This window comes from Cercospora kikuchii (assembly GCF_019650295.1).
Source record: "Cercospora kikuchii DNA, contig_00004, whole genome shotgun sequence".
Classification (NCBI taxonomy): domain Eukaryota; kingdom Fungi; phylum Ascomycota; class Dothideomycetes; order Mycosphaerellales; family Mycosphaerellaceae; genus Cercospora; species Cercospora kikuchii.
In genome coordinates, this window is record NW_025408585.1 from 1,803,698 (window position 1) to 1,823,251 (window position 19,554).

Here is a 19,554-nt window from a genome sequence, read left to right on the forward strand (position 1 = left end):
CATCACTAACACCTCACAGTCTCAAACCCACCATTCCTCGAAGACGAAGCCTCATCCACAAGCCACGCCCTCCTCCCATCTCTCCTCACCATCGGTGCAAACTCATACCACTTCCCCAACCTCCTCAACCTCTCATCTCTCACCCTCTGCTTCGCGCCCTCAACACCAGCAAAATCATCCAACAAAGTCGAACCATTGAGATACAACATCTTCGCTCCCAACGTCTCAGGTAAAACCGGAACCTTGGGCTCTCGACTCCGATGAAATATCACCAAAATCGAAGAAACAATCATGATTCCCAGAATCGCGAGTGAGAGATACTCAGATACCAGCCACGTCATATACGTTTGACCAGCACGGTACGGAACACCTGAGATGACAATACTCAGAGCTTCACCGAGAAGTGTGATCATCGTCACCATCGCGACGAAGAAATAGCCGTGTCGGAGCGCACGCCAGGTAGACAGCAGAGGAGTATTCGTCGGCGCGAAGCATATTGTACTTTTTGGGAGACAAGGATCTCGTGACAGGCGACCTAGTGGAGCCATGATCATGGCACTTTGCTCGATGGTACTCCAAAGGTTTGCGAGAATGGTTGCGGCTCCTGTGAGGATGAATCTAGGGCCGAAGGTGTCGCTGCCGAAGAAGCCGTTGAAACCTGTCTTGCCTGATGTGAAGCGCCAGGCGAGGATGACGCCGAAGGTTCCTGTGGCGACGAGGAGGAGAATCGGGTCCATCCACATCCAAGTATGTGATCGCGCGGATGTAGCGTTCCATGAAGATTCGGCACTGGCGTTGGCGACTGCTGAGTATTCTCCTCGGTCGTTTTTGAAGAGTGTGCGTTCGATGTGGACTACATCTGCGTCGTAGCCGAGTGGGTAGATGCCATAGCCTTGTGCTCCAGAAGCGGTCTTCCAATGGCCGAGTCCGTAGCGTTTGCCCCTCAATGCTTCTTCCATGGTGAACAAAGTTGTTTCGGGTCCGACTGACATTTCGTTGAGTTCTTCTGCGAGACCTGGATGTCTCATCAGGCTGCTGACTGTGGCAAGAGAGCTTGGATCGGCAGATAATCCCGTCTTGCGCTTGACCAACGCCGCAATGAGACCGATGATGACTGCGCCAGTAAAGGCGAGCATACCTTGGAGAATCCTCACCATCAACGGCGTGGTGGCCAGCCTAGGTGCACATGGAATCTTTGGGTTAGGTCCAGGATTTTTGCAGCCCCAATGCGTATCCACCCAGATCACTTCCGAAGCTAAGGCGGGCATTGCGCAGGTGATAATGTATGCGGTAGCTGTTGCTGCGACCGCCCATCTGCCTTTCATCAAAGCGGGGAAAGGCCCAAACACAACCGAAGGGTTCTGATAAAAGGAGAAAAACGACGTCTCCGCGAAGGCCCCTTGCGAGTCGAACATTTGACGGAAAGGATCAATGAGCACAAGATTGCTGTGGAGGACCGAGTACAGGACACGGTAGAGCACGGCCAGGAGGACGCAGAGAAAAGTCCCGTAGAAGACTTGCAATTCATTCCAGTAAGAGACAAGTACGACCTTACTGCCATTCTTCCCGATCACTTCTGCTTGCAGTGGAGAACCGGAGGCGTCTGGCGTTGTCCAGTCCATGGTCATTGTCACTGGAATCAGCTCGTAATTCGTTGTGAGTACACCGCCGGTCGGCTGCACGTAATCTGAACCAGTAGCTGAGGTTGTCTGGCCTGGCTGTACGGTCGCCACGACGGCGTGCGAAGAGTATGATACAACAAGCATTGGCTTGGGCGTAGATCCTGGTGACGGTGTCACTCCCGGTGCTGGTGTCGCAGTCTGTTTCCCCGGAACATAGTCACTGCCGGGCGCGGACGAAAGGATTATGGGCACATAGTCCGTTGGAGGAGCGTATTGAGTATTGCCAGTTGGGATGTAGTCGCTTCGGTCAGGAACGTAGTCGGTTTGGGGTAGGTCTGAAGCTATTGTCTCCCAAATCGATGGCTCCTGGACCACGGTTGGAGAAATGTAGTCGGTTTCATCTGCGCTTGACACGAATGTCTCTGTGGGTATGTAGTCATCCTTCGGAAGTGATTGCGTTACGATTGGTGTGGTAGGTGTTTCGATCAGTGGGTCATCGACGATGGGTTCGACGGGCGCTGCAATGGGATCGGCAGGCGGTGTTTCCAATTCAGATTCGACCTGTCGGGCGAGAATCCCATGTGCGTAGTCTTGATCAAAAGTTGCGCTTCTAGATACTAGACTATTTCGTCCATTTCCATGCGGTAGTGCGCGAGTGGCATATTCCAGTGCACCGATTAGACCGAGGGTAAAGAATAGCAGACAGACGAGCGATGCTGTTCGTAATATCACTGGCTTATACTTGGGCTTGATGGTGTCGATGTGAGCGGTCGTCGAGTAGCTCATGCTGGAATACCGGATCGAGCTCTTGTCGCTGTACGAAGTCGCATCGGCCATGGTCCCCTCCCGGAACAGCGACGCTCTCTCAGGTCGTTGCGCATACATCGGGCCAATTTTGCAAAATCAAACAATTGACGATTCCAGAGCACTGTGAGATTGAGAGTCCAACGGGTCAACTATGTGTCCGGGTATGTACCTGAATCTCCCATCATGCTGCGTAGTCAGCGTGGTGGCGGGGTTCTGGTAGCACCGCCCCTACAAATGCAGCATCCGGGCTAATGTGGCATTTTAGAAGCATGGTAACTGGTCCAGCTGCGGCGGAAGGATGAAAGTGAGTTTATTCTTGGCATCAGCTGAGAACAGATTGAGCATCGTGAGCAAATCGGGTCGATGTACTATGAGGACTTCGTTGCTTGCACAGTCCATCGATGTATGTCGTGCACAATGTAGCTCTGGACGATCGCTTCCCATCACCGAAGACACATCCCTCGTGCTTGGCAAAATGCTTGTGCTGATGACATTACTTTGTTTAGGTGCGAGGTTCACACGCATACCGGTGTGGAGCACACGTAGCTCGAACTACAGCGATGTCGCGAAGTCGCAGTGTACATTCGGTCCCGGGGAGCACCGTGATTGTGGTGCTTGCCAGCAACAGTGATTCGATCGTGGTGCAGGTGGCTGCGACGCCAAGGCCGTGGAGCGGAAGGCGTCGAGCCAGACCAAGTTGTGGAGCGGCGAAGCAAATGAGAAAGCTCACATCTGTTCACGTCCCATGGTCGTGCAGTTTTGCTTCAGTGCGAAAGCGAACGCGAAGCCTTTGCAGTTTGGTCGGGCACAGCCAGGAATCTTGGAAGGTGTTGCAGTGCTGCGATAGGCAAGGACGTTAAAATACTCGCTTGGCACATGATCCTGTGATGACTTGGAATAGTGCACCTGGGGCTGGCGTTTGCACTGGTCTGAAGCTCAAGCTGCATTGCGCGAGCCAGCAGGTCCACGAACCTCGCCAGCAACAGATCCGGTGATTTTACAGCTCGCGCAGGACCTTGTCTACATCCGCACGAGCCTTCTTCAGCGCCGCATCGGGCTCAGCATTGGGATGGGCGAGCTTGACAGTCTTGTGCAAGTCGAGAAGGTCCTTTGCTCGCTTCAAATCCGCGTCTTCATGGCGTCCATTCGACGAGACTTGTCCGTTCGCTGCTGCACTTCCCGCCGCGCTCGGTCTTGCTGACACGAGTGCGAGAGCGGCGCCCGGGTCCTGGAACAAAGTCAGCAGTCGGCGGTGGAGGAGAAACATCGAGACTCACAGCAAACTGCAGCTGCGTGAGATCCGAGAGCAGATCGGCGACCTTCATCGTGAGGAAGTTCGGATCGTGCGAGAGACGGTAATAAGAACTTTGCCAAAAGCGCAGATGTTGTGGCTGTACAGGAAATGATGATGGTCGGACGCTGTCACAGGACACTTGACGGAAGCCCAAACGTATCTAAGCGCATCAACTTCAACATTACGCAGTCTTCACTTGCTCGATAGTGGCTTGCACGCGCCAACTCATAGAGACCCAAATGTTGCATCGCATGACCGATCCAATGCTTTTGTCATCAGCTATGGTCCAGCTTAGACATCATGCGCCTGGGGTTCGCTGTGTTAGTTGGAACCACGAACAGCGAGGAGAAAGCAGGGACAATCCAATCTGGTCATCAACAACAAATGAATAGAGGGTATCTTGTGAATGTCTCTACGCTATGCACCGCTCATCTGCAAATGTATCCGCTCACTCGCTCAAAACGCTGCAAGAAAACCGAAAAGTTTGGTGTGAAAAGCACTCCAGCTATTCCCACTGAAATCAAGGCCCCCCTCTCGGTGCTTGATTCCATCGCTTGAAGCTTCGCACATTCGCATTGACGTTTGTGAACTTCGCCTCCTTGGGATCGTAGCACGATTGTACGTCAAACATCATCCTGCCTCTCTGTCCTCGTACTTCCACCAGTCCTTGAACAACGAACGTTCCTCGTGGGGGCTCCATTTTCTTGGGGTTCCAGTTCTTTCTCAACGTGGATTGAAAGACAGACATGGCGATCGGGACGTCCATAGAGTCCTCGCCGGGTTTGGGCATGGGCACGTCGACCATCCACCAGCTCAGCTTCTTGGCTTCGTCACTCGTTGATTTCGCGGGCTGGATATTGGAGCTACCATTTGCGCCTTCTGGGTTGGCATTCGGCTCCAATTGCCCTTGCCCCACTTGCTTCCTACTCAGCTCTGGATGATGCTGCTTGTTGTGCATTTCGATTGCATGTCGCATTCTTTCCTCCGGGCTGAACGGATCTTTATCTTCCCAGCCCAGTGCTTGTTTTATCCTCCGGTAATTGATGCCCGCTAACATTGAGCTGGTGGCCCATAACGAGTCGAAAGCTGCCTTTGGCCAGATCGTCCTGGTGAGTCGCCATTGGTCCTCTGGACTGATCTTTTGTTGGCTCCAAGCGATGTATGTGTCTGCAATCTCGATCCCACTTCTTTCGTACTCTTGCGGTGGCCCGTCAGGGAACGAGATGTCCAACCAGTACTTCCCGATCTTGTTGTCCTTCCCTAACTGCCGCGCAACGCCTGGGTGCTTGAGACATTCCTTAAAGATCAACTGAACCAGCTCATTTTGAATCTTGGTGTGCCGTTCTTTATCCTTGGCAATTTTGATGAACTCTTGCCATTCGGGATCCGAACCTCTGTAGAAGGTGCGTGGCAGTTTCGTTGACCATGTCAGAGGGATGAATAATGAGTCCGGGTGCGCATATCCGTCGTCCTCGACTTCTTCTTCCTCGTCGCCCTCCATCTCCTCGTCCACCATTTCGTCCAGCATTTCCACTTCGACACCGAGCCACTTGACCACCATGCCGAAGTACCAATATACGCAAGCACCGTAGACGCCATATGTCACGATTTGCCGCATGCTCGGGCCACGCCCTCTAAAGCGCACTGCTTGATACCGAACAGGCTCGCCATTTCGTTTGTATGCGATTCTCGAGTTGAAACGCTGCTGGGGTATTCGCGACCTGATGTTGGGGCGTAGAAGTTGTTGCTGGCGGAGGCTGATGGCTCGCGGGAGACGATGCATCTTCTGAGGTTGAGGTGATCAGAGAGTTCGGCACGAATCGGACATCGATACTCGCATCCAAGGAATAGTATTGGCAGTGGTCTGAGACAAGTGAGTGTTTGCAGGACTAAGGTGGTGCAGGTTGTTGGAAATGTATCTTCCAGAACATCGCCTCGTCCGTCACGTTCGTCATACTAACCTTTCTTGGCGGTACGGTGATCCGTGCTCCATCTTGTGAACAGCTACTGCAGGCGACCAGCTGCATCTCGGTGTCGAGGCTCCTGCACAGCGTTCATCGCCGCCACGAAGACCGACAGCGACGATGAAGAGCACCACACACCTTCTTCTGCCCGTGCTGGCTTGCGCGGCACGCATAGCAGAGGCGGCAACTGCACACGTCTACACATACGACCCCCATGCATCAGCGGCGAGAGGGCAAAGCGGAAGGGATCTATCGCCAGTCGCCGCGAGGCTGGTGCTGGCACAAAGAGCAGGCGTAGAAGATTATCACCAATCAGATTTGCTGAGGCAGGAGGCGATCGAGGCCATTAACGACTATGGCAAGCAAACACCACTGTTTGCTAAGGAGGAGGACAGGCGAAACAATGCCTTTATACTGCTCGAAGGAGTGACAGACAGCATACGTATGGCAGATTCATGAAGCTAGCAAGATCTGGGACACTGACTGCGTGTAGCCTTCTTTAAGGATAACTCCGCACGACATTCATTTGGAATCTCACCTGCACCGAATTCAGCAGCGACGCGAGGCCTCTTCGTCGATCTCGTGAAACAGGAAAATCCAGCATCAGCATCTTCCGACTACGAGATCGTTCAGCATATTTCGGACGCAGACCGTCTCAGCTCAAGCGGGAATGTCTTTTATCTCGCCAAATCAGTGGAGGATATGCTGGCTATGTGGGAGAAGTTCGAGAAGACCGGGACTTTCGCGATCACTGCCATCACCACTCCGGCAGATGCCGAATCGAGCCGCAATGAAGGCAAGTTCCAGTGGGGAACATATGAAATGCCAAACAAGAAGTCAATGCTGCAGAAGAGACAGCGATTAGCCCCAGAGGCACCGCTCAGCATGGCGAACGATTTCACAACGAGCGACTCTTCAGAAGACTCTCCATTACCGAAGTTCCAGGCGAACAACACAACACCTCTTCGGGGCATTCTCCCGGCTTGCTTTACATCAGAATCCGCTTGCGAAAGCGCGACACGAAACTGCACAGGGCATGGCAAATGCGGTCTCAAATACCACGATGCGGACTCGCTGGGCCCAGGCGGCGGTGGTCAGACTGGCCTTGATTGCTGGTCCTGCCAGTGCACCAAGCCAAAGAGCGAGGCTGGCAAGAAGAGCACAGTATGGGGCGGGCCAGCATGCCAGAAGAAGGATGTCAGCGTTGAGTTCTGGCTCATCGCGCTCTTCACTGTGGCAATCATTGGTCTGGTCAGTTTCGCGGTAGGCACAATTTGGGAAATGGGTTCGCAAGAACTGCCCAGTGTGATCGGTGCGGGTGTTTCTGGACCTACGGCAAGGAAGTAAAGGAGAGTATTGGGAGGAAGGTCGGAGAGATGAGCATGTACCAGAACAAATCATCGAATGGCGTTCGTCGAGGTCCTAGCCAGGCTGCAAGCAGTCGGGGCTGCGGTATGTACTTTCCACGTAAAATTGCCATGACAGGTTGAGAAACTCTAGTACGTCCCGATGCTGAGCAATGCTCCACGTTTGCAGCCAATCCAGGGTCGAGTCTATGCACATGCAATGTGAGCCGTGCGTGCGAATCTGATTATCCTGAGCTGAACACTCATTCACCCTTTCTTTGACCCACTTTTCCTGGTTCTGGAGGTTAGATTCACCCGTGTCGCCCATTCACTCCATGTCTCCATCATCTCGAAAAGGACTTCTCGCCAGTTCCCCATTCCTTCCATGATCAAAGTCTTCAGGCCTATCTACCTCCGATTGACCACAATGAATTGTAAAGCACACCAGTCGACAACACAGTCGAGTCCTCGGGAGTATGTGGCGGCTCAACAAGCGCTACTCGACTCCTCGAGTGGTACAACTGTGCATCAGTCTCTTGACCCGGACAACCGACTAATTCACCATCCCCAACCCACCAACATAGAGCCTGCTGCTCAACAAGCACTCCTCGACCCTTCGAGCTGCAAGGAGGTCTTCGATTTCTGCAATTTGCCTCGTGAACTTCGGGATCAAATCTATGACTTCACGCTCGATGAGCCGAAGCATATCAAGGACAGCTCGCTGCAGATCGAGCATCGTTGGGATGCGGCTTACCTTGCGTATGCCCCAGTTCTGGGCCTGCTGTTGGCCAACAAACAAATGAACCAAGAGTACCAGGATGCTATGAAACGCGCGGAACCCTCGCAGAAGCTGACACTGGTGATCAACCCCGATTTGTGCTGGTACCTTTCAGCTGAAACCCTCGTGCTATGCGACGAGTATCTGGCCAGCAAGCTTCGAACGGTCCCCAAACTAGAGGTGATATTCTCATGGTTCGAAAAATACACCGATCGCTACGACAATAACGTCACGGCTGATTCCAGCTGGTCAGACGATGAAATTGCATACAACATACGGCAAATCGGTAAGGACCTTCGCACAGTTCTCGTGCGGCTCTTGCTCCATCAACAGGCACTTGCCAACATTGCGCTGATCGTGCGCGGCGCAATCGAGAATGACATAGAGGAAGAAGTAGACTTCCCGATGCTCACTTCCGCGCTGAGAGATTGTGGCAAGAATATCTGCGGTGCTGAGAAGTCTGATGATTCTTACCCCATGGTCTTAGAAGGCATCAAACTCACGTACTGCATTGACATGGAGATGGGGGTTCGGAAGGTAACTGCAATCCCTCGCATTAGACGCAAATCAGGACTGACGAATCAACAGTCTTGGAAGAATGGACGAAGCTATTACTGGAGAACATACCGTGCTACGCCGTCTACCTGCGAGGATAACTTCTATGGCTTTAAACTGGAGAAGCTGGAGCCAGAGGAGGCTGAATTCATGGAAGAGCACACGAGATGAGTAACGGACTGTTGCAGAGAAGGACAAACGGTCGTTAGACAGGGTCAGAAGATTTGAGATGTGAACGGTATGCTTTCGCGGTGGACTTGCTACAAGCTCGTCGCTTTTGGTCTTTTGATCTTTTGATCGGAGCGAGCCTGATGCCGCTCATGGGAAGCAAATGAGGCGTGGTATAGACACCAAGAGTTGTTTGTATCGGGGCGGAGAGTATCTTTGCACACGTATGGGCCAAGCAGCCCGCTAATATAGGAGTCTACAGCGAATGAGACTTTAGTCGTATGTATTCTCTCTATCATTGCGACTCTATGCTTCTACTTCTCATCTCCCTCTGCTCTATTTCTCGCCTCGATCTCTCTGCATCTCCTGGCCAGATCACTAATATGCTCATCTCCACTCTCTTCACTCAGCCCATTCAACGCAGCCTCCAACTCATAAAGGTAATCCTTATTCTCTCCACTCGGCCCCCTCGACTTCACAATATGCTCTGCCAAAGCTTGTGGATCCTGAGGGCCCAAAAATTGCGGATTGTCCGGGAGACCGATATACACGAGACATTTGATTGCTTTCCCGTCCGTCGAACAATTGTTTGGCACGTGGATGTCTTGGAATGTGGCGGACATATCTTGTGGTTTTGCTGGTTGTTTGAAAGGGGTATATTGGATCGAATAGCCGTTGATCTCGCGGATGTCCATGTATTCTTTCACTTCTGCGACTTTGGCTGCTGGTATCCGGTATGCTGCGCCCCAGACTCGTGGTGGAGCGGAAGCATGTTGATCGGTGAGAGTCTCCCAGAGTTTACGATCGATCAATGTGCAGACTCGGCCTGGTGCTTCTGGTGTCCCGCGGTGGTCCTCGCTCGATTGCCAGAATCTGCGTACAAAGTTTTCTATGTATCCGGCAAGACGTAGGTCTTGTATCATGCTATAAGTATAGAACTTGAAGTAAATGGGCAAGAATATCCTACCGTAATGGGGCGGTGGCTTCCATATCAAACTGCCGTAGCCAAATAGCCACAGATCTTCTGTATCTTTGAGATCTGACATGCTCTATACTCTAAATTGCGAAACGAAGTCTATGGGCAAAAAGTTCAAATGAACAGATGCTCTGACGAACATCAAGGCGTGCTTAGTCGGATCGGATCAACGTCAACCCTGGCTTTCGCATGACTCGCGCATTTCGCCTAATCTGGTAAAGCGTCAACTTTACTTGAAAATCGTCTTGAACTTCTAGTCTTCAATCTCAGTCGCGTGCAGGCTCATTCGAACTGACGACCTATCTCCCTTCCTTTCCACGCGCGCGATCCCGCGCATAATATTCCGCCATCATGTCGAAACAAGGGAAGGGCGGCGATGGCGCCGACAACAACTTGGGCCAGTACAAATATGCGGCCATGTCAAATTTGGTCCTGCAGGCCGATAGACGATTTGTTTCGCGCCGAGGAGACGATGCCACTGGTGATCCGGAGTCACTGGCTGGAAAGATCAAATTGGGAGAAATGGGTTCAAGGACTGCGCGAGAAAAGGCGCCGGTGTCTGCCACAACGAACGAGGGCGCGAAGAAGAGGAAGCGGACAGAACCTGTGCAGAGCTCACGACAGGCTGGAATTTTGAGCGCACAGGATATGAACATTGAAGGCCTGCGATACCGACCTCGAACCGCTGCGACGAAGGACGTATACGACCTCATCTCATCGAATGTCGCACAGAAGATGGGTGGCGATTATGGGCTGGCGATCACAGCTTCTGCCACTGATTCGATCCTCGAATACCTGAAGGACGATAGTTTGAAGGATTTTGACAAGAAGAAGGAGATTGACGACATTCTTGGAATCACGCTATCGAGCAAAGAGTTCAATCAGCTTGTCAATCTGGGAAAGAAGATTACAGACTACGATGCGCAAGATGACGACCAGGAAATGGGAGATGGCAATGACGACGAGACTGCCATGGATGAACAACAAGGAGTCGCCGTCGACTTTGGCGATGAGTCGGAGGATGAAGATGCGAATCAGACGTTCGAGGTTCGAGACGAGAACGACGAATCCGAAGACGATCTGGCCATGGGTACGGAAGACCTGGCAGAGGACGGCGCGGGCCCGCCGCCTGACGCAGAAGGAGGTGGCGAGGAAGAGGATGATGGACTGGTCATTGAGAGTCGACCCAGACGGACAGGCAAAGAGGGGAAAGATCCAAACTTTGTGCCTGCACACGAGATCGATGCGTACTGGCTCCAGCGGCACATTGGCGATATCTACGACGATGCGCATATCCAGGCAGAGAAGACCAAAGAGGCCGAGGCGATAATGTCAGGAACAGACGAGTCAGGCCAGGAGCGGCCGCTAGGTCAAGTTGAGAACGACCTAATGGAGCTCTTTGACTATGAACATCACGAGCTGGTCGGAAAGCTTGTAAAGAACAGAGACAAGATCGTCTGGGTGACGAGATGGCGGCGAGTTGCCGAAGACGATGAATCTCGGGTCATTGTAGAGAAGGAAATGGTGAACGCTGGTCACGCGAGTATCCTGAAGGAACTCCGTGGCCGTGACGAGACCACAGGCAAGCCTAAGATCCAAGTGAAGCTGGACCCGATGCAGCTTGACGCGAAGCTTGAAGTCAAGGACGAGGAAGAAGTTAAGAAGGAGGGCCTAGTCGGAGGCCTGCAACCCCGCAAGACACTGAATCTGGAGGACCTGAAATTCGACCAAGGCAATCACTTGATGACTAACCAGAACGTACGATTGCCGCAGGGCTCAACGAAGCGCACCTTCAAGGGATATGAAGAAATCCATGTTCCAGCTCCGAAGCGAAAGCAGGTCCCAGGCGAACGACCTTTGATCAAATTGGAAGAGCTGCCTGCTTGGGCACGGCCTGGATTTGGTTCCAATCCGTCGCTGAACCGCATTCAGACCGAGTGTCATGACTCAGCATTTTTGGGTGACGGCAATATGCTCATTTGCGCACCCACAGGCTCAGGCAAGACGAACGTGGCGATGCTTACCATGTTGCGTGAGATCGGCAAGCACCGCAATCCAGAAACTGGTCGCATCAATCTGGACGAGTTCAAGATCATCTACATCGCTCCGTTGAAGGCATTGGTCCAAGAGCAAGTCGGCAACTTTGGCAAGCGTCTGGAGACTTATGGAATCAAGGTCTCCGAGCTGACAGGTGATCGTCAGCTCACCAAGCAGCAGATCGCGGAGACGAATGTCATTGTCACGACTCCGGAGAAGTGGGACGTCATTACGCGCAAGGCCACAGATACCAGCTACACGAACCTCGTCCGACTGATCTGTATCGACGAAATTCATCTGCTGCATGACGACCGTGGCCCAGTTCTCGAGAGTATTGTTGCGCGTACGATTCGTCGGACTGAGCAGACGGGCGATCCTGTGCGAATTGTTGGTCTCTCGGCTACCTTGCCAAACTACCGCGACGTGGCATCTTTCCTCAGAGTCGATGTGGAGAAGGATCTGTTCCATTTCGATGGTACCTTCAGGCCATGCCCTCTGAAACAAGAGTTCATCGGCGTTACAGACAAGAAGGCCATCAAGCAGCTCAAGACAATGAACGATGTCTGCTACACGAAAGTGCTCGAGCAGGTCGGGCAGAACAAGAATCAAATGCTGATCTTCGTCCATTCGCGGAAAGAAACGGCAAAGACCGCCAAATACATTCGCGACAAGGCACTTGAGCTTGACACAATCGGACAAATTCTGCGCACTGACGCTGCGTCGCGAGAAATTCTGCGTGAAGAAGCGGAAACGTGCCAGAACTCAGATTTGAAGGACGTCCTGCCATATGGATTCGGTATACATCATGCCGGCATGAGCAGAGCAGACAGAACTGCCGTCGAGGACTTATTCGCGGATGGCGCGATCCAAGTACTCGTGTGTACTGCCACACTGGCTTGGGGTGTGAACCTGCCTGCTCATACCGTGATCATTAAGGGCACTCAAATCTACTCTCCTGAAAAGGGTTCGTGGGTAGAGTTGAGTCCTCAAGACGTCTTGCAGATGCTTGGTCGTGCCGGTCGTCCCCAATATGACACATATGGTGAGGGCATCATCATTACGACGCAGGCAGAGATCCAGTACTACCTCTCGTTGCTCAACCAGCAATTGCCCATCGAGTCACAATTTGTGTCACGTTTGGCAGACAACCTCAATGCCGAGATTGTGCTGGGCAATGTGCGGACTCGAGATGAAGGCGTTGAATGGCTCAGCTACACGTACCTTTTCGTGCGGATGCTGCGATCGCCTGCGTTGTACCAAGTCGGTGCGGACTATGACGACGACGAAATTCTGGAACAAAAGCGCGTGGACCTCATACACTCGGCAGCCGTCGTCCTGGAAAAGGCAAGCTTGATCGCGTATGAGAAGAAGAGTGGCCGTCTGCAGAGCAAGGATCTGGGTCGTGTTGCAAGTCACTACTACATCACACACAACAGTATGTTGACCTACAATCTGCACATCCAGCCTTCAGTGAGCCCGATTGAGCTCTTCCGAGTGTTCGCGCTCAGTGACGAGTTCAAATACATTCCTGTACGACAGGACGAGAAGCTCGAATTGGCCAAGTTGCTCGGAAGAGTCCCAATTCCTGTCAAGGAAACCATCGACGAACCGCAATGCAAGATCAACGTGCTTCTCCAAGCATATGTCAGCCGGCTGAAACTGGAGGGCCTTGCCTTGATGGCAGATCTCGTCTATGTTACGCAATCTGCTGGTCGTATTCTCCGCGCCATGTTCGAGATTGCGTTGAAGAAGGGCTGGTCACAAGTGGCGAAGGACGCATTGGACCTGTGCAAGATGGCAGAGAAACGCATGTGGCCTACCATGACTCCACTTCGCCAATTTGCAGACTGTCCACCGGACATCATCAAGAAGGCTGAGCGCATGGACGTGCCGTGGTCGAGCTATTTCGATCTTGATCCACCCCGCATGGGTGAGCTTTTGGGCATGCCCAAACAGGGACGACAAGTTTGCAACCTGGTTGCAAAGTTCCCGCGACTTGACATCCAGGCACAATGTCAGCCAGTCACCCGAAGCATGCTTCGCGTCGAATTGACCATCACACCAAAGTTTGAATGGGACGACAACGTCCACGGTCGTGCGGAGAACTGGTGGATCGTGGTCGAGGACTGTGATGGCGAGGACATTCTGTTCCATGATCAGTTCCTGCTCCGCAAAGAATACGCCGAAGCCGAGATGAACGAGCATGTCGTGGAGTTCACAGTCCCCATCTCTGAGCCGATGCCGCCCAACTACTTCATCTCGGTCATAAGCGACAGATGGATGCATGCCGAGAGCAAGCTCACGCTCTCATTCCAGGAGCTCACACTGCCCGAGAAATTCCCAGCGCATACCCAGCTCCTGGACATGCAGCCTTTGACTGTCGAGCAATTGAAGAGGCAAGAGTTCATCGACCTTTACGCTGAAATTCCTCAGTTCAACAAGATTCAGACACAGACGTTCGACGCCCTCTTCCGTTCGGACGAGAATGTATTCGTGGGTGCGCCAACAGGCAGTGGCAAGACTATCTGCGCAGAATTTGCATTGCTGCGCCACTTCACGAAAGCTCAAGGCGGGAAAGCCGTCTACATCGCTCCCTTCCAGGAGCAGGTGGACGCAAGGCATGAGGCATGGAAGAAGGCTCTTGGACCGTTGGCCGGCGGCAAGGCTGTTGTTAAGCTTACGGGCGAAACAACTGGTGACCTGAAGCTGCTCGCCGAAGGCGATCTCATCTTGGCAACACCAGTGCAGTGGGATATGATGTCCCGGCAATGGCAACGCAGGAAGAACGTGCAGAACGTCGAGCTCGTCATCGCCGATGATCTTCACATGCTCGGCGGTCACGGTGGCTACACCTATGAGGCTGTCGTGTCCCGAACGCAAGCGATCAAGGCTCAGCTCGAGAACGACCTTCGCACAATAGGGCTGAGTGTCTCGCTATCCAATGCGAAGGACATTGGAGAGTGGATTGGTTGCAGCAAGCGCACCATTTTCAACTTCAGCCCTAACAACCGACCTCTGCCTTTGAACTTGCATCTCCAGACCTTCAACATTCCGCACTTCCCCTCGCTCATGCTTGCAATGACCAAGCCGACTTATCAAGCAGTCCTGCAATACGCTCCTGACAAGCCGGCGATGGTCTTCGTGCCAAGCAGGAAGCAGGCTCGTGCAACAGCACAAGACTTGCTCGCGGCTTGCATTGCCGCTGATTACGAAGATCGATTCTTGCATACCGAAGCAGACCAACTAGCACCAATCTTGTCTAGAGTCAAGGAGAAGACTTTGGCAGAGTCCTTATCGCACGGTATTGCTTACTATCACGAAGCGCTCAGTGACTCTGACAAGCGCATCTCCACGTCACTGTTCAAACAGGGCGCCGTTCAGCTTCTCATTGTCTCAAGAGACTGCTGCCGGGAGATTGAGCCTGCAGCACACTTAGTCATTGTGATGGGAACTCAATTCTATGAGGGACGTGAGCATCGCTACATCGACTATCCCATCGCCGAAGTTTTGCAGATGTTCGGAAAAGCAGGTCGCCCTGGCGAGGATAAGGATGCTCGCGGTGTGCTCATGTGCACAGACACCAAGCGCAATTATTACAAGAAATTTTTGGCGGAGGCGCTGCCCATCGAAAGTCAACTATTGTCTTACCTCCATGATGCGTTCGTGACCGAGATCAGTACGAAGACTATCGAGAGCACACAAGACGCTGTCGACTGGACGACATATACATACCTATACCGACGGCTGCTTGCCAATCCAAGCTTCTATGGTCTAACAGATACAACACACGACGGGCTCAGTGCATATCTGTCTGAGCAGGTGGAACAGACGCTGAAGGATCTGACTGATGCGAAGATAATCGAGATGGACGAGGACGAGGACACCATCACGCCTCTCAACGCCGCCATGATCGGAGCTTATTACAACATCTCCTTCATCACAATGCAAACGCTGCTCCTGTCCTTGAAGCGCGGCACAAAGCTGAAGGGCATTCTCGAGATTGTCACAGCGGCGACAGAATTTGAAGACATTCAGATTCGTCGTGACGAAGAGCACATCCTGTCACGAATCTATGACCGTGTGCCAGTCAAGCTCGGCGAAGTCAACTTTGAATCACCACACTTCAAGTCCTTCGTCCTCCTACAAGCACACTTCTCAAGAATGCAGCTGCCGGCAGACATGGCAAAAGACCAGGAAATCATCCTTCGCAAGGTCTTGAGCATCCTCAGTGCCTGTGTCGATGTCCTTTCATCAGAAGGCCACCTCAACGCCATGAATGCTATGGAAATCTGCCAGATGGTTGTGCAGGCGATGTGGGATCGCGACTCTCCACTCAAGCAAATCCCCCACTTCGAGGATGAGAAGATCGCAGTGTGCAGCAAATTTGGCATCAAGGACGTCGTTGAGTTCCAAGACGCTATGGATCCTGATGAGAATCCAGACCATGGCAAGCTCATGGCTGGTCTAGGGCTCAGCAATGCTCAACTTGCAGATGCTGCTCGCTTCATCAACGAGAAGTATCCTAATGTTGAGATGGAGTTTGAGCTTGACGATGCTGAGAATGTCGCGTCTGGGCAGCCTTCGTATGTCAACGTTTCCATCACGCGACAGCTCGAAGAGGACGAAGAACCCAATCTGCAAGTCCATGCGCCGTTCTACCCGGCTCTGAAGACGGAGAATTGGTGGCTTGTGGTTGGTGAGGAGAGCACGAGGAACCTGCTTGCCATCAAGCGTGTCACGGTTGTGAGGGAGTTGAAGACTAAGTTGGAAATCGTGGTGCCCACGCCTGGAAAGCATGAGTTGACATTGTTTTTGATGAGTGATAGCTACGTTGGCGTGGACCAGGCACCAACTTTTGAAGTTGATGCTGCGGAGGGCATGGAAGAGGACGAAGAAGAAGAAGAGGATGATTGATAGAACAGACTCTCTGTATCGAAACGCTGTAGATACCAATGTGAAAACCGAAAATTTAGCGACGAAATTGTACAGTTGGCGACTCGTTGAAGCGGAAGTCTCGCAAATTCATCGATAGTCACATTATGCTGTCTCCATAGCTTTATCTGTGGCTACCGATTTTTGGTGCCCCCCCGCACGCAGTCCGGCCTTTCCGTGGATACTCTTCTTACATTCGCAAGTTGGTTGATCCCAATCAAAGCAAGCGAACCTCGCATGATCGAACGGTCAATTTGAATGTGCTCTTCAGACGGATGACATGCGTGCCGGAGGTGGATAACTCGCTATGGCGACCCGTACAGACGAGCGCAGTGATTGTTTCAACAGTACAGCGTGGAGACGTCCGACGGTCCGGACACCAGACTTTTATGCTCCCGCCGATGGAACACGTGCAAACTGAGTGAAGCGATGCCCTTGCGGATCGCGGCCATCAGCGGAAGTTCAAAGCCGTATGGTTCCTCAGTGGTGTATACTTGGGTGGAAATCAACTGTACGATCCGCTCAAAGGTTTCTTTTAGGGTATTCAGTTGTCGTCCAGCTTGGCGTCCTGTTTCCTCGATCGCACAGCTTGTCTTCTCAATTTTCGATGCACATCGGAGGCACAGCGCGTTTCTAGCAGGAATAACTCAGCAGAAAGGATCAGCAACTCGCAACCAGGATGCCACGTATAAGATGGACGCCCATCAACTTACTACAGATCGTGCCTCCGACGGAAAAACCCAACGACTCCCCATTCTTCAGACTTCCTCCCGAAGTGAGATACATGATCTTCAGGAGATTGTGGCGGCACGTCGATATTCCGCAAGAGCATCTCGTTGTCCACGACCATCTGCCCGACGCGAGACTGACGTTCCACACTATTCCAAAGCTTCTGCTGGTCAGCAAAGCCTTCAAGGCCGAATACGAGAAAGAAATGCAGCTGCGTCAGAGGCGCAAAGTGCTCACTATACAATTCTACGACCGCAAAACGAAAGTCGGCAGATTGCCGATTCTGCAGTCCCTGACAGGCGGTGTGCGGATTGGACTTGCCACCGTCGAGCACCTGGTCTTGAGGACGAGGTGTCAGTACATTTTTCCTGGCAACTTCACGACCGTCAGCATGGCTTCGGGTCGGCTTCTGATGATGATGCCAGCCCTCAAACATATTGTTATCACTATCAACCTGAGTTGCTGCGTAAGAATCTCGCTCTACGCTGGTGATGAGAACGATTTTGAGGATGATCACTTTCGAGGCCGCGCGGCGGCTGAAGTCAGGAGAATTGCCGAAGGAACTCGCGAGGCTTTGCTTAAAATGTTGGTGGAAAAGATTCCCACGCACTTCTTATTCCGTGCGCCGAAGATACCATTCCTCACGCCCTTGCTGCTCCCGGGGTCCGAAAGATCCTCTAGGGAGAGTAGATACTTTAGCACTTTCGCCAGGAACAGCCCCCGCAACCACATGTCGCTCATGGCGCGGATAGAGGACCTGACCAAGGAAGGTGTACTCTGGAAAGTTGAGCCTCCAGATGAGCCGGAGAAGGTGTTTCATGACTTGGAACGGGATTTCAAGGAGGCTCTTGAGTTGTTGAATGCTAACAGGTTGACGCATTACCAGTTCAACCTGGCATGTCAGAATGGGTCGTTCGTGAAGCTTCTGCAGTTGGGAGTTGATAGGCCTGCGGTTTGGATAAAGTAGTAGCTGGCAAGAACGGATGGTATCTTCATTACTAGGCAAGTCCAAGTGACCAGATACATTCCCGTTTCCTGGCACGAGGCTTGCGACATTTGGCTGGCTGGCGGGCAGTGTCTCCGTTTCTTGCGCGGAATAGACATGAGATGCTGGCGGCTCAGCCTAGCTGCTTTCGACTGCAAAATGGAGACGCGATGAGCAATTTGATGGAAAAGAAGTGCACCGACAAGCAATGTCGTCGACAGGAAACCGCAGCCTCGTCTCGAGGACCCCACAATGTGGGCGAGGCCACCGACTTGCCCGATTGAGCATTCCGGCTGAAAGCCCAGCTCACCTTTCCCCTCTTGCTCCAGGTGGCGGGCACGCGGCATGAGATCACCCGCAACCAAGTAACTTGGGCGCCGACAGTCAATTCAACCGACAAGCTCTCGTTGGCCCGCATTCAGACGCCGACCATGGAGTCTAAGAAACGTATAAAGATCTGCTGGGGCACCAGCGTACAGTCAGCTTCTTTCCGCCAAACCATCGTCAACCACAAAACAGGCACGGCACGAACGTGGGAGAAGCAAGAGCCAAGTCACTGGAAGCAAAAGGGAACTGTATTGGGCAATCCGGAAGATCCAGAGAATTACCACAGTGAACGGAAGAGTGTGGGCGTTCCGAGACGACAGGATTATAAGCTGCAATACTCATCATCTTCTTCTTCATCGTCGTCTCAAGAAGATAAAGATAAAAGTAAACCCGCGGACAAAATAGCAGACTACGACACAAGCCAGCTCTAAAACCCACCAACTAGACACGAAATCACAACAGCAACCATGTCCTCCTCTCAACAAGGCCTTCGCATAGCAATGGGCTGCGACGAAGCAGGCTGCAGCTACAAAAACAAAATCAAATCCGACCTCGAAGCCGACCCTCGCGTCTCCCAAGTCATCGACGTAGGCGTAAACTCCACCTCCGATAAAACCGCCTACCCCCACCCCGCCGTCGACGCCGCAAAACTCATCAAAGACGGCAAAGCCGATCGCGCTCTCCTTATTTGCGGTACAGGACTCGGAGTCGCAATCAGCGCGAATAAAGTCCCAGGCATCAGAGCTGTGACAGCACATGATAGTTTCAGCGTGGAGAGGGCGATTTTGAGTAATGATGCGCAGGTGCTGTGTATGGGGGAGAGGGTCATTGGGTTGGAGTTGGCGAGGAGGTTGGCGAAGGAGTGGGTGGGGTATAAATTTGATCCTTCGAGTGCGAGTGCTGCGAAGGTTGACGCGATTATGGAGCATGAGAAGAAGAATTTTGCGGAGTTGGCGAAGTAGGAGCATCGGTTGTGAGCAATTTGGCAAATTAGGCATGGTTGGAAAAGGTGTGAACGTCATCATCATTGATCG

General features: G+C 52.5%; 10 protein-coding genes across 10 annotated transcripts; 6 read left to right on the plus strand and 4 right to left on the minus strand.

Annotated features, from left to right (window-relative positions):
* Positions 1 to 5: 5 nt before the first annotated feature.
* Positions 6 to 2,507, minus strand: CKM354_000693800 (uncharacterized protein; the record flags this gene model as incomplete). The annotated part of the gene is made up of 1 exon (XM_044802273.1): positions 6 to 2,507. One exon carries the CDS (start codon positions 2,505 to 2,507, stop codon positions 6 to 8), a length of 2,502 nt encoding a protein of 833 aa, XP_044658208.1.
* Positions 2,508 to 3,426: 919 nt separating this feature from the next.
* CKM354_000693900 (uncharacterized protein) lies at positions 3,427 to 3,754 on the minus strand (the record flags this gene model as incomplete). Its single annotated transcript, XM_044802274.1, has 2 exons — positions 3,427 to 3,657; positions 3,707 to 3,754. 2 exons carry the CDS (start codon positions 3,752 to 3,754, stop codon positions 3,427 to 3,429), a joined length of 279 nt encoding a protein of 92 aa, XP_044658209.1.
* A 489-nt stretch (positions 3,755 to 4,243) lies between these two features.
* On the minus strand, positions 4,244 to 5,506 carry CKM354_000694000 (uncharacterized protein; the record flags this gene model as incomplete). The annotated part of the gene is made up of 1 exon (XM_044802275.1): positions 4,244 to 5,506. The coding sequence occupies one exon, from the start codon at positions 5,504 to 5,506 to the stop codon at positions 4,244 to 4,246; it is 1,263 nt and encodes a 420-aa protein (XP_044658210.1).
* Positions 5,507 to 5,807: 301 nt separating this feature from the next.
* Positions 5,808 to 7,034, plus strand: CKM354_000694100 (uncharacterized protein; the record flags this gene model as incomplete). Its single annotated transcript, XM_044802276.1, has 2 exons — positions 5,808 to 6,129; positions 6,181 to 7,034. The coding sequence occupies 2 exons, from the start codon at positions 5,808 to 5,810 to the stop codon at positions 7,032 to 7,034; spliced, it is 1,176 nt and encodes a 391-aa protein (XP_044658211.1).
* Positions 7,035 to 7,460: 426 nt separating this feature from the next.
* CKM354_000694200 (uncharacterized protein) lies at positions 7,461 to 8,537 on the plus strand (the record flags this gene model as incomplete). Its single annotated transcript, XM_044802277.1, has 1 exon — positions 7,461 to 8,537. One exon carries the CDS (start codon positions 7,461 to 7,463, stop codon positions 8,535 to 8,537), a length of 1,077 nt encoding a protein of 358 aa, XP_044658212.1.
* A 311-nt stretch (positions 8,538 to 8,848) lies between these two features.
* CKM354_000694300 (uncharacterized protein) lies at positions 8,849 to 9,580 on the minus strand (the record flags this gene model as incomplete). The annotated part of the gene is made up of 2 exons (XM_044802278.1): positions 8,849 to 9,447; positions 9,502 to 9,580. The coding sequence occupies 2 exons, from the start codon at positions 9,578 to 9,580 to the stop codon at positions 8,849 to 8,851; spliced, it is 678 nt and encodes a 225-aa protein (XP_044658213.1).
* A 281-nt stretch (positions 9,581 to 9,861) lies between these two features.
* On the plus strand, positions 9,862 to 16,461 carry CKM354_000694400 (ATP-dependent RNA helicase BRR2; the record flags this gene model as incomplete). The annotated part of the gene is made up of 1 exon (XM_044802279.1): positions 9,862 to 16,461. One exon carries the CDS (start codon positions 9,862 to 9,864, stop codon positions 16,459 to 16,461), a length of 6,600 nt encoding a protein of 2,199 aa, XP_044658214.1.
* A 697-nt stretch (positions 16,462 to 17,158) lies between these two features.
* Positions 17,159 to 18,175, plus strand: CKM354_000694500 (uncharacterized protein; the record flags this gene model as incomplete). The annotated part of the gene is made up of 1 exon (XM_044802280.1): positions 17,159 to 18,175. One exon carries the CDS (start codon positions 17,159 to 17,161, stop codon positions 18,173 to 18,175), a length of 1,017 nt encoding a protein of 338 aa, XP_044658215.1.
* Positions 18,176 to 18,624: 449 nt separating this feature from the next.
* On the plus strand, positions 18,625 to 18,951 carry CKM354_000694600 (uncharacterized protein; the record flags this gene model as incomplete). Its single annotated transcript, XM_044802281.1, has 1 exon — positions 18,625 to 18,951. The coding sequence occupies one exon, from the start codon at positions 18,625 to 18,627 to the stop codon at positions 18,949 to 18,951; it is 327 nt and encodes a 108-aa protein (XP_044658216.1).
* Positions 18,952 to 18,987: 36 nt separating this feature from the next.
* On the plus strand, positions 18,988 to 19,482 carry CKM354_000694700 (uncharacterized protein; the record flags this gene model as incomplete). The annotated part of the gene is made up of 1 exon (XM_044802282.1): positions 18,988 to 19,482. One exon carries the CDS (start codon positions 18,988 to 18,990, stop codon positions 19,480 to 19,482), a length of 495 nt encoding a protein of 164 aa, XP_044658217.1.
* Between the last annotated feature and the right edge of the window lie 72 nt (positions 19,483 to 19,554).